This window comes from Falco rusticolus, chromosome Z, assembly GCF_015220075.1.
Source record: "Falco rusticolus isolate bFalRus1 chromosome Z, bFalRus1.pri, whole genome shotgun sequence".
In the NCBI taxonomy this organism is placed as follows: domain Eukaryota; kingdom Metazoa; phylum Chordata; class Aves; order Falconiformes; family Falconidae; genus Falco; species Falco rusticolus.
Window position 1 is genome coordinate 64,704,203 of NC_051210.1, and position 13,729 is coordinate 64,717,931.

A 13,729-nucleotide genomic window follows, 5' to 3' on the forward strand; every position below is an offset into this window, starting at 1 on the left:
ATACAAACAAAACTTACCAGATTTAAAAACAGTACCCTTGATGCTATGCACTGAGACAATACTCTAATAGTAAATCCTAAAACAAGGTGCTTATCTTCCCACAAGGCAAGCGTTCACTGTGAGAATACTGGGTCTTGCTATCCCATAAACCTTTAGTTTAAAGGTTAGTTCTAGAAATTTGGAACTGTAACATCAGGGTCTTTTGCCATTACTAACAACTACACCACAAACGGCTAAAGAGCGGCTATGTGTGCAAGTAGAACAGTACAACAGCTCAATTAAGGAAAAGTGTTTTAGTGCACTTTGTTCATCTTGGCCAACATGCTACATTGCCTGTTTTGCGTACAAAGAGGACTGACTTCCCTTATTTCCACTGTAAGAACGAAATGACTTGGCAAGCTTAACACTGTGTCAAGCTGCCCTTTTCTTCCCTTATGACCTGAACATTTTAAGAAAGAAGGTTTGCAAGACATTACACAATTCTTCGGTTTTATTATTAAATGAGAAAGTCCGATTTATGACATTGTCACATTGCTAGTCATAAATGTTTCAGTGAGGAAGACAGCCAATGCCGGGTCAACCCATGTCCTCGTTCTACAATACTCATTTACGAAGGAATCGTAGTGAATATTCAACACACCCAATACAACATTCCTTCCTTCCCTCAGACAGAAGTCCCATCATTCTTCCGCTAGTGGGTATCTTACTATATAAATTCGAGATTTTTTTGTGGACTACCCATCCCCAAACTTTAATCAGATTAGAACGGGCTTCTACAGATGTCACAGAAGTCTTCACACGTCATCATCATCTGACGTATCACTGCTGCTTGTCTCAGAATCCTCATTCTCCAGAGCAGATGTGAAAGTGCTGTTTTTCCAGGGGCTAAATTTAAAGTCACAGATAAGGTCATTTTTCAAAATGATGTTTTTCCGAAGGCCATTTTTTTGTAACTGAAATGAGAAAAAGAGATACATTTAGAGAATGAAAAGCTAAACACAACAATCTGTTGCATTTCAACATTCTCTACACGTTCACCTCTGGGCTGCGTTAGATCCACAGCACTACCTGTTCATATATACACAGGAGAACTCCCAAGCACCTTCTGGGCCAGTCACCAGGCCAAGTGCCTCCAACTGAACTAAGCTCCTGCAGTCAACAAGGGCTTACTCTCTTCTCACCCACTTCCTCAGATACCTTGCCCCAGTGACCTCTCCTCCTACGTGGTCTCTCCTGCAGTGCATTCCCTTTTTCCAGCGTTGCAAACATCTGTGCTAAGGGCAGGGTCTGCCATAAGGCAGGGGCCCAGAACAGGAGAAGCAGCGGGGAGGAACGGGTATCCCTACCTGTCTACCTGATGCAGTTGGAAAGTCACAGACACTGGAGAGAAAGGAAACAACTGATTCTACAACAAGAAAGGAATTACTGCATTTCCACACATTGTGCAGAAGCCAAGCATTTAAGAGTTCAATACTCCAAATGCTCCACATGTATGGCTAGACATATGGAAATATCACATGTTCAGATTTAACACTGCACAACATCCTCCTTTACAGCTCCTCCTCACTGACTCCACCAGGGATATACAGAATTCCTAACTTAAAAAAAAGAAATATTTTTCTTTAAAAATCAAGTCTAGATTGCATTTTCAGATTTTGTTACTAGTGAATTAAATGTGTCTCAATTTCCAGTAGAGAAAGGTCAATCATGGAGAGCCAAGGAAACTGCACAAAAAACTTACAAGAAAATTCCCCTTCCTCAAGCTAAGCTGAGGCGCTCGAAAGCCTGTGCAATTTACTACCAGCGGTGCTGAAACTACATGTAAGCACTTCCTTACCTCTCCCTTGATACTTTAAGCATAGGCCTTACCCACAGTAAGCACTGGTCCCTTATCTTTTTGAAGCAACTATTCTTCCAGAAGTACAATACTGAAATGCTACTGAAACAGCAACCTCTCTAACCATCAAAATTACTGCAAATCCTCCTCAAAGGTAAGAGTTTAGGTTAGCCAGCTACAAGTTAATAATGGAACATTAACTTCATGTTACCTGTTCACTAATGATTCGGAACTCCCTCATCTCATCCTCTGTTAAGGGAGCAAATGTTTCATCATTTTCAGTGTCTTCCTGCCAGCCCATCTCCTTCAACAGCCTTTAAATCAAAAACAACATTAAGAAACTTGCTACATCCACTCCAGACATTTCAAGCTCTGCCTATGTGTAAAAATCTGTAACAAATGGATCTATCACTCTACATTTTTGTTAAACTCTTAAACAGAAGTAGGTTAAAAGCCTTACAAAAAGATACAGAAAGCATAAAAGTTGGGAAGCTATCAGGTCTTTCACAGATGACCCCGTTTTAAAAACTGTACCTTTGTCTTAAGGTAACAGATCTGTGTCAGGTGGAAAAGCAAGAATGTATTTCCTTTGCATAACTGCTCTGGTGGAGCAGCAATTAATCCCTTGAAAACAGTATGAAGAGACAAAGACTGACACTGAAGGAATCTGCAGGTTTTCCTGGGTAACAGAGCAGCCATGAGGAATACTGGTGGAGCCTCTCCATGGGAAGCAATTCAGGACGGTCACATAGTGCTTCATTCTTCCAGCACATGCTAACGTCAGAGCCAGGACAGGCTTCTTTGCAACTGAGAACCACCCAGCGGCAGCTGCTGCTACTTCAGCACAGGCAGACTACAACTAGGAGTGAGTTTTGGGATGAGCAGAGGAAAAGGAACAAGAGAGATTCCTCTCATGACTAAGCTTGAAATATCCAGAAATGTAATACATAATGTTTTAGCTAGTGTGAAAAGTCAAGCAGTATCTGAACAGGAAGAAAGTGTTTTTATATATGAAGACACTGTGAAAACAGGGGTTATCTGAGGGTGAAGAAACCATTACTCTAAACAATGAAGACAGTAAGTTCTCTTGCTGCAAAGTTTTTGCCAGAAGGATTAGCACATTCTTCAGCCAAACCATGCACTTGTTGACCTCAGATGTTAGAGAAAATTAAAAGCTATTTCACAAATAATAAAGGTTTCTAAAGTATATGCCAGAACTGACATACGGCATCACAGAATGGTGGATATAATAACACAGGGAAGTAAGACAAACTCATAGCTGATGTGATGGGCCAGGTATGTCATTTAGCCAGACTCAGAAGAAAATGTCCTTCAGTATAACCCTCCCCCCACAAAGAACTCTAGGTCCCAATACAATGGATGTGCATTGGGCAAACTTGCAGGTGACCAGTGACACCAATGACTGTTGTTAAACCATAATAAAAGTAGAAATTGTAGAAGGGGAGAACAGCACTACTCTGTTTACAAAAAAGTTAACAGGACAGTTACAGAAATGGAAATTACATCCTCTGTAGTATTTGGACTGAACTGGACAATGTGACAGCCAAGAACAATTAAATCCTCAGGAAGCAGCAGAAATAATATGCAAGTCATCCAAAGCTCTCTTAAAAGAGAATATGTGCATACAGAAAACTACTTGCAATGCTAAATGCAGTTCAGTGACAGTTACATTTTTGGCAACAGTAATTTGAGTTAGAAAGTTTTACTGCAAGCTAAGAATAAATGGAACAGTTACAGAGCTCTTGTCAACGTATATTAAATTTAGGGCAATAGCTAATTAATTTTTAAGTAACATTGTCTGAAGTTAGCAGGACCACTGTCCCTTTGAAGAAACACTAGGCTTCTAGAATGGTTGGAAGAATGAACTACAAAAAAAAAAAATCAGATTAGCAAACTTGACAACAAGATAGCTGTTTGTTGGAAGCTTCCCCAGCAGAAGAGAAGCCCAAGATACACTTTGTACAAGACATGCCAATACCGTTACTAGGCATGCACAATTAGCCTGTGAGTTAAGATGGTCACTTCGAGTCCAATTTACCACAAAAAGGCTTACCATAACATCTGTCTACATACACACAGAGGTCACTAGCCAAAGGGCTAGCACACAGCCTCTCTGGGACACCACAAAGGAAAGACATTTGCCCAGAAACCCTATGAAAGCCAAAGTCATTTGAATTGAAAAGTGAGTGTTACATCTGACTCCTAGCATTGTCATCAGCAGCCTCTAGTGGCCAAAGAAAGATCGGTTATTTCCATAGCCAACGGTGGAAAAAAAGGAACAGAGCAGGGAGCATTTCACTTTTCATATCCTCTTATCCCTCATGAGTATGAAAGTTTCATCTGCAGGTACTACAAAAGGGAAAGTTCTCTAGTCCAATGTATACATATAATCTATCACTACAAAAGAAAAAAACTCTGTCTATCACTGCAAATCTGTAGTTGCCAGAAAAAGTAAGAATCTGACAGGGCTCAGGACAAGCTCATCTCCAGACTGAGTTGTGATTTCCCAGCAGAAGCATCCTCATCTCAACCAGCTGGCTACTGCAGTTACTCCTACGAGATACCAGAATTGTTTCAATCCTTTTTTGAAGTTACTTTCTCCCTTCCGAGTGCACTCTCTTGTGATATCACTGACAGTGTCAACTAGTCAGCTACAGAAATAATTACTTTAACAATGAGGAAAAACCCACAAGTTTTACATAAGATGCAGCATTTAAACTATTATTAATACAAATAGCAATTACATGCACTGCTCCTCCTAGGCATGCAGACCAAAATCAGAGGGATGAAGTCACTATGTAGTCTGCTTTGTTTCTTTGTAAGAAACTACACCACATTTTTAGTAAAGCAAGCTTAAGTCAGCTTAAGCTAAATTCTACAAATTTAGTAGAAACAAAGTATATTCCATATTAAATAAGTACATAACTAAAAGTTAAATTGACAGTAGTCATTAAACATTTTATGTGTTCTCAGTTTTCAGATTCTGGCTTCTGAACTAGTAAGAAATGATGACATGCTCACTTATGAAGGAACATTATATAATATAAAGTACGTACCTATGCTCTGCCTCAAGTGAGCTTGAAAGAACATCTGCCTGAGGGAAAGTTGAAGATTGAATGATCTGTTGAGATGTAATTGAAGCATTGCCATTCTCCTGCAGAATTTCACTTTCAAAGTTTTGGTTTATATCTCTCTCATGATGAGGACTGTTGCTGTTACACGAGTTAAAGGACTCATCATCCTGTTAAAAACAATTACATATTACAAAGTTTAAAATAATTTTCATTCACAAGTAAATGTTTGCAAGTGCTGCAATTCAGTGTTTAATAGAAATTAAGCTTAAGTGGAAACACTCTACACCATCTTGGGGGTAATTCTATTCATACTTCTAGAGTCTGCAATACCTGGATACTACAGAAATCTTAACTTACGCCACCAATCAAGTAATGCAGAAAGAAACTCCCAAGACCTGCCTCAAACATTTTTCACAAAGTTTCAAACACATCTTAAAATTCAAACTTATTTAAGCTGTCTTTCATACAAACAGAAATAACAGGTTATCTGTCGAACTTAAACAATGTTCCTAATTAAACAGAGCCATGTGTGTCAGAAGCAGCTAGATAGCATAAAAGTTCTCAATTTAATTTAGTGTAAGGGGCAGGTCACAGCCACCATATCTCAATCAGAAAATTTATCTGCCACAGGTTCAGAAAGAGTCAATATTGCTCGTTCAATTCAAACAGCTTCCCCTACACATATGCACTCACAACAGCTTCTCAGGCTGTTGTAAACAGCAACTATAACTTACTAGCCATCAAATAAGAACTATGAAGAAAGTTTATTCAGAAAGCAGACTGTTCAGGTTCACTCAAAATACTAAAAGCTCTTTAATCCTACAAAGCAGAGGTGGGGGGTTTTATTCTACTTATGCAGCAACCTGTAATTTTTATTTAGTAATTTAGCCAAATAGCCTCAGAAGTCTTATTAACTGTAAATACAAAGAAGAAAGTACAATCATCATCTAGTTAACACCCTTTTGACAACAAAATCCCTAAACTGGACATATAAGAGCATTATTCATAGCAGGAGGCAATCATTCTATCAGCCAGTTCTGTACTTCTAAGAAACCATTCTTCAGAGTCCAGGATCAAGACCATCACCATCATTTCCCTCTTTTTTTTTTTTTTTTTTAATTTTTAAAATTTCTGTCTGCTTCCAGAGATTTTAGAATGCTCATTAAGTGTTTCTTAAGAACAAGTACCCCAGTAAACACACACTCAGCTGTTAAAATCATACACCTGAAGAATGCATCTCAGATTATCAAAAAAAATTCATTAAAATATTAAACAATTTTAATAAATACAGAGCAAAATGGCTTTCTCCAAGCATGATTCAGCTGCTGATTACGATTTGCCTTGTTATTTCAGACAAGAAATCTGTGACTGCAGGCCTTAACATTCCATCAACAGGATCATGTTATAGAAGACTGATATGTAGTTATCTCCTCATCCGCTCAGTTGCACACCACGTCCTCTACTGACGATCATTAAAATGAAATGTTGGAAGCAGGACAACTGTTAGTTACATGATTTGTTTAACATCTTTTCACACCTGTTAGTGAAATAGCAGTGGCAGGGAAAAGGAAGCATGCACTTGCCAACAACTACTGCAGGCTACATGTTACATACTCCTGTCCAAGGACAGTAAAACTTCCACCACTAAAAGCCTTTTTTCTTTTTCAATACACTTCCTTCTGAAACTCAGCTATGTACAATGAGACAACCAAACGCATTTGACATATATATAATGAAGACGATATTAACTCCAGACAATTTCAGGTACAGAAATTCCCACCAAGTTCATACACTATTTCAGAATTCTGAAGCAAGACAGTGTTTTCTACTATCTTTTTTAATCTTAAACCAGTATCTTTGTGTATTTCTTATACATACATGAACGTTACCCCCAACACCCATCTCAGGGTGCTAAGCCAAAGAATACCCAACGGAAAGATTTCACCTTTTTTAACTCACACATGCAGTGAGGTTGTATAGTCCCATTACAGCAAATTTTGTTTTGCCTGAAATAGGAACAGAGTCAGAACACTCAGTATTACATTTATGAGCAATGCACACTGGCACTGTTTCTTTTTTCATGTCTCTGAATAAATCTTTCTCAAAACCACTCATTTATCTGGCTGATTTGTAACTAACGACATTGTTTTGTTAGAGCACTTTAAACCACTTGTTTACAGCAAACAGGCTTGTAATCATCTCATCCTGAATAATACAATACTTACCTTCACTTGGACTATCCACGATAACTATGCTTATGGCTTGTTGGTGGCTGGTAGCACTTACACAAATATTCTCTGGTGCCAGCCAAGCACTGCATAAATTGATCCAGACTGAAACCCGACATGTATTATGTATAGGCAGTACAGGCTTCCAAGTTCTCAGTTAGGAAGAAAAAACAAGTTCTCTATATATGCACAGATTTAACTATTGCTCCTATTAACCAAGAATAGAGAACTGTTTGCTGTCTAAACACTCTAATTAGAAAGGAAATGGTTTCATTGTTTTGTAGGATAACGAATAGCCAAGGTAAGAAACACTGCCCTCCACAAGTCTATGGGGCCAGGTGGGATCCACACAATGGTACTGAGGGAGCTGGCAGAAGTGCTCCCTGAGCAACTTCCCATCATTTACCAACAGTCCTGGCTAACCAGGGCGATCCCAGTGGACTGGAGGTCAGCCAGTGTGACACCCACCTACAAGAAGGGCGGGAAGGAGGATCTGCGGAACTACAGGCCTGTCAGCCTGACCTCGGTGCTGGGGAAGGTCATGGAGCAGATCATCCTGAGTGCCATCACGTGGCATGTGTGGGACAGCCAGGGGATCAGGCCCAGCCAGCACGGGTTTGTGAAAGGCAAGTCCTGCTGGACCAACCTGATCCCCTTCTTTAACAAGGTGACCTGCCTAGTGGATGAGGGAAAGGCTGTGGATGTTGTCTGCCTGGACCTTAGTAAAGCCTTTGACACTGTTTCTCACAGCATTTTCCTGGAGAAACTGTTTGCTCGTGGCTTGGATGGGCTGTACACTTTGCTGGGTAACAAACTGGTTGGAAGACCAAGCTCAAAGATTTGTGGTGAACTGAATTAAATCCAGTTGGCTGCCAGTCATAAGCAGTGTTCCCCAGGGCCAGTTCTGTTCGATATCTTCATCAGTGATCTGGATGGGGGGACTGACTGCACCTTCAGTAAGTTTGCAGCTGACACCATGTTGGGGGAACAGTGTTGAACTGCTGGAGGGGAGGAAGGCTCTGTGGGGGGATCTGGATGGGCTGGATTGATGGGCCATGGACAACTGTATGAGGTTCAACAGGCTCAGTGCTGGGTCCTGCGCTTGGGTCACAACAACCGCACACAATACTACAGGCTTGGGGCAGAGCGTCTGGAAAGCTGCTCAACAGAAAAAGAGCTGGGGGTGCCGGTCGACAGCTGGCTGAATCTCAGCCAGCAGTGTGCTCAGGTGGCCAAGAAGGACAACAGCATCCTGGCTTGTATCAGAAATAAGTGTGGCCAGCAGGGCTGGGGAAGTGATTATCCCCCTGTACTGGGCAGTGGTGGGGCTGCACCTCAAATGCTGTGTTCAGTTTTGGGCTCCTCACTCAAGAAAGACATTGAGGTGCTGAGTGCATCCAAAGAAAGGCAACAAAGCTGGTTAAAGAGTCTAGAGAAGAAGTCTTAAGAGGAGTGGCCAAGGGAACTGGAGTTGCTTGGCCTAGAAAGAAGGAAGCTGAGGGGAGAGATCTTACCACTCTCTACAACTACCTGACAGGAGGTTATAGCAAGGCGGGTGTTGGTCTCTTCTCCCAATTAACAAGCAATAGAACAAGAGGGAATGGCCTCCACTTGCACCAGGGGAGGTTTACATTGGGTATTAGGAAAAAATTCTTCACCAAAAGGGCTGTCAAGCTCTGGAAGAGGCTGCCCCAGGAAAGCAGCTGAGTCACCATCCCTGGAGGTATTTAAAAGACTTGTAGATGTGGCACTTGGGGACATGGGGTGGACTTGGCAGTGTTAGGCTTACAGTTGGACTTGATGACCTTAAAGTCTTTTCCAGCCTAAGCAATTCTACAATTCTATGATTAGGTTAGTGTACTAAGCTTAATTTATTCTTTTTATTGTTGCTAAAGTGGACCTGAGTTATTAACATGTATGAACAGATAACTGCAGAGAGAAAATAAACTATTAAGAAGCACTAGAGGAAGAGTAGTACTTGGAACAACTTTCTAAAATTCATCAAAATGTAACTCCTTCATTTAGAGATCCAACACCATGACTTAACAGCTGTTAAGAGAAAAATAAAGTAGTTTTTAGTCCATCTGAAAACTACTACTGCTGGATCTACAATGGGTATGAACAAAACTACCTTCTCTTGCCCAGCATGACTCTCATCTTCATGTTTCTCTTCCACTCTATCTTGTTTCAATGCTTTCAAAAATTCACTCTTCTTATCGACCCGCATTCTTGTCAATTTTGTTAAACGAGGCTGACCAACTTTGTCAACAGGGGATGAAGAATTTGACCGAATACACTAATGTAGGGAGTCAGAAAGAGAAAGAATATTAGAAGTTTCATCTAATGTTTTCTGAATGAATAAAGACAAAAAGACTCCCTGGCACCTGTAGTTTAAGAAACCTGTAGTTTCACATACATCCACAGTTAAAAACAGAGGTAAGATACTTGTATTTCAACATACGTAGTTCTCACGTGTAAACCCAGAGATGCAGGTTTATGGAGCACTGCTAATGAACAATGGACCTTCTTAAGTGTATTATACAATTAGCACTTTTGAAGTTTAAACCTATCAGGTTATACTTCCTAATGCACCATTTTTACTTCAAATCAAACCTACAAAGCAAATTGTGCAGTACTTAAAGGCCAGCGACGGGCCTTCCATACTTCCCACACCTTAACTTCAAAAAAACCCTTAAGTAATATAATTCCGCATAACACTTACTGATTCCCTTATCTAACCAAATTAAACGTTTTATAGATTTGATAAAAACTGCAGGCACTGCTTTACCTCTTTCACTGAATTTTGTGATACAGTAAATGCCTTGGCAATTGATGTGAAAGGACTGAAACTGCCAACACCGGATGCAGACTCATGAGGAAACAGATTCCCAAGTTTATTTTCTTTTGCTTGGCTTTTCCACTGTGTAGGCTAAACAAAAATTTAAACACAAATTTAAGAGTCAATAACTACAATAGGATTATTTTTAGGAATCTTCAGAAAAATGATTAAGCAAAAGCAGATCTTAACTATAACCATAATTTAGTACAAACACCTGCTTTCTTGTGTAAAAGAGACTGTTTATGAGCAAATCATCCGCTCACAAATACTGCTTACACTTTTTATATAAAGACTAAAATTGCAAAACAATTCAGATCCTCATATTTGAGGTATGAAGAATCAAAATAGAAGTCTTCAGCAGCTGAAAGTATTGTTTTTCATTTAGAATGTTAGAGGGGTAAGAATTACTCCAACGTGCTCTTGAGAACACAGAAAAATTCCTGAAACAAGTATCAAGAGAAGGAAAGCTGCATTTTGCAAGGGACCAGAATGACACTAATAGCTTGAAACTCAATCTCTATCGACAATTGTGATAAATTCTGAAGGTATTTTTATGCTGACTGTATCTCTCCACTACGTATTTTTCTGTTAAAATTATATACACAAAAGGCACTGCTATTATTTAACTTATTTAACTGCGTAAGTTAAAAACATCCTTTTCATTCTCGTTTGTACAGATCTTGCCCTTCTCAAAAAAGGTAAATGAGAAACAGAGAGTGTAGTTTGAAAAGAAAACTGAGAAAAATGGCTTCCATTCACCTTTGGGGTGTGCTGCACTTAGCAAGAGCTGAAAGCATAATACTCTAGGAACAGTACTCTTGGGGTGAAATAAACACATTCAGAATTACAGCAAGACTTTTTTCAGCATGTTGTTCATGCCACCGGTATCCAAGACTCACCTTTGCAGGTGGAGTGACAGGTTTAGGGACTAATCCTTTATAAATACTTGTGCCAGTTCCATCCCTTACTGACTGTGAATGAAGACTTCCTACTACTGGGAATCCAGATATCTGCAGTTCTTTTGTATTGCCCTTTTTAATGACCAGCATTCTCGGAGATCTAGACTTAGGATTCAAAGGGTACTCTGGAAAAAAAAAAAAAGAAGTGTGTGTGCATATATATATATATTTATTTATATGTGTGTGTATGCATGCATGCGTCTACAATCTTAACTTTCTCGTTCATAAGGTACTGGATAGCTAAATGGTTCAGAGCAAACAGGCATAAATCAGGAACTTAGTCCAGCATTAGTTCCACAAATGTTCACTGTACAAACCTGGATAAATACAGGTTCTGTTCCATTTTCTACAACAACCATTTGTAAAATATTTCACTTGTCAATGCAGGATTTTTACTTCCTGGAAAGTAAAGATTTTCTTTCAAGAAGCCACCTACAGAGTTGTTGTTTGCAAATCTAAAATCCAAATATTGTTAGCTGCTGATAGTTACATAATCTTCAAAAGAGATTATGCTTTTCATATTTCCCTTTAAGGTTACTAAAATAATTTATTATATATTTATTAACAGCTCAGTTTAGAGCCAAATGCTCCACACTGAGGCTTTACAAACATGAGACAACAGATGTGCACCACTCTAGACCACAGCAATGACCAGTTTATCTCCATGCCTCAGATGGGCATAACAGAACAACTGAAGCTTACAACATGCCCATGTTGAAGAGGGCACTAATTAAGGGACATACAATCAGCTGTCCTACTGAGTCACTGACATTTAACATTTTAAAGAACACCTACTAAAAAGTTCTAAAATTTTCAAAAAGTAAAACAAATACTTTCATTACTTTTTTGTACACACATTTCAATGTTGCATTAGCAGCCTTTTCCCAGATTATCTCCTCTCCCTCCAAGTAATTCTACTTCACAGGCAGTCACTATAGCCTAAGTTTAAAAAAACCTGTCTTAAAAGCATAAGTGACTTAAGCTTTGTTTAGCAGGTAAATGTTACAAAACCGTTGTGATAACTGCATATGTAACTCTCATTACACTTTATGAAAAGACTTTTCATAGTATTAACATGCTCCCATCATATATACACAAGGTAAAATGGAATCTAACAGAAGCACACATTTTTAACAGGCATTAGAAGGGGATGGTAGCATTCCTCCTGTCCTGAATATTGTTTCCTTTAAAAGGGAATAATAATTGCCTTAATTTCAGTTTTTCAATTACAAAATGAGGTTTCCAGAAGCAGAGCTGTAATAAAGTAAGATACCAAGCTGTAAACTGTAACAAGTCATTGCACTGTAACTTACAGGTTGGATTAGATGACCTTTAAAAGTCCCTTCCAAGCCATTCTATGATTTTAGGTAACTAACAGAACTGTTTCTTCCTTTGCTTGTGAAGAGTGATATCCAAAAAGCTTGGAAAGCTTACCCTCCTTGAGATCAAACTGAGCCACATCACGCAGCTGGCCACAGCCAGAGTGCTGCAAAAAAACACTCAAATTGCTATGTAATTTTTCCCAACTTGGTTAGGATAGAAATCAGTTATTGTTCTATTAAAAGATAACTATTTCCTGACTTTCACATGAAAGCTAAACACACAAAACCAGAAAGCAGTCCAACTGTTTATGTTCTTGCAAAAGTTCTTAGCAATTAGATATTTATATGGATAGGTTAACTGACATATAGTGCTAAGAGCACAAAACACACTGGGGAAGTATGAGAAAAAGAATCAGCAAATCACCATTTTAAATCTCAGTATTAGCACCAGTTTAAGTAGTAGCTTTTAAGTTTAAAGTTATTTCTTGATAAAGAGAAAGGTTCTTATTTTGAGTGAGTTTCTCATTTAAAACCTGTGCAGTCTAAAGCTGCCACTTTCTTCAGGGTAACCAACTGACTACATAAAGCCCACAGAATCATAAAGTGGTAGCCAAACTTAATCAAGCAGAGATGAGAAAACAATCCCAAACTACAGTTCAGTTCAAGGCCTACACTCAGGACTGGATTTGTTACAAGTAATTTGTAAACACAGCCAACAGCTTAAGACACCTCCTTTCAGGAAGGGACCTTACATCTCTGCAAGCTAACCTGCTCTTCCCAGCCCTCCTAGGTTTCTTTCCAAGCTCTTCCAACAGCTCTAATCAGTCAGAAGGCATTTTCTAATGAAGTCATCAGCTAGCAATCACATCACTAGTTTAGGTTACTCACCTTCATTGCATCTGAAGATAAATTCTTAATATCTTTATAAAGGGGATGCATACTTGTTCTGGGAAAGAATCCTAGTTGTGGCTGCATCTACCGACCAACAGAATGATACTCAAATAGAAGTGTTACCCCTCTAACAGAAAAGATTTTTATATTGTAGTAATACTGAAGTTTCCTCAATTTCAATCTATGCCTTTGTAATTTAAATCTACACCTTTCTAATTCTAAAAAAAAATAATCTGTATTTCAAATAAAACAGCTTCAGATCTCTGCTACACTTTTACATTTAAAAACATAAAAAATACTCACCCCACACACCTGCAGCTAAAGATTTATTCTGGTTTGGTTCCCTCTCATATTCAGGGTTCAAAGATGGCTGAAAGAAAGTTTTATCATTTTTTTTTAAAGTCTTGAATTCTGGGACCAATGAAATAAAGAATCACAATAATATTGGCAGTATGACCTCTGCTGTCAAAGATTTTTAAATGGAGACAGACTGGACACTTCCCCCTGTAACTCAAATAGGTCAATGCTCACTTGGTTTTTTTCTCCAACAAAACACAT

The 13,729-nt window shown here is 39.0% G+C and overlaps 1 protein-coding gene across 7 annotated transcripts in view; it reads right to left on the reverse strand.

Annotated features, from left to right (window-relative positions):
- Positions 1-472: 472 nt before the first annotated feature.
- The window catches only part of GPBP1 (GC-rich promoter binding protein 1), a 34,974-nt gene continuing 21,717 nt past the window's right edge, over positions 473-13,729 (reverse strand). For 4 of the 7 annotated variants that reach the window (XM_037373639.1, XM_037373640.1, XM_037373637.1 and 1 more), the window contains 7 exons: positions 13,475-13,541; positions 10,899-11,083; positions 9,949-10,089; positions 9,292-9,456; positions 4,915-5,099; positions 2,049-2,151; positions 473-953 (listed from right to left, as the gene is read on the reverse strand). In XM_037373639.1, the coding sequence (XP_037229536.1) occupies positions 795-953; positions 2,049-2,151; positions 4,915-5,099; positions 9,292-9,456; positions 9,949-10,089; positions 10,899-11,083; positions 13,475-13,541 (1,005 nt within the window). In that variant the 3' untranslated portion in view covers positions 473-794. Of the gene's footprint in view, positions 954-2,048; positions 2,152-4,914; positions 5,100-9,291; positions 9,457-9,948; positions 10,090-10,898; positions 11,084-12,271; positions 12,321-12,392; positions 12,441-13,474; positions 13,542-13,729 lie in introns of those variants that run through there. The other 3 variants (XM_037373643.1, XM_037373645.1, XM_037373642.1) reach the window with 3 other exon arrangements.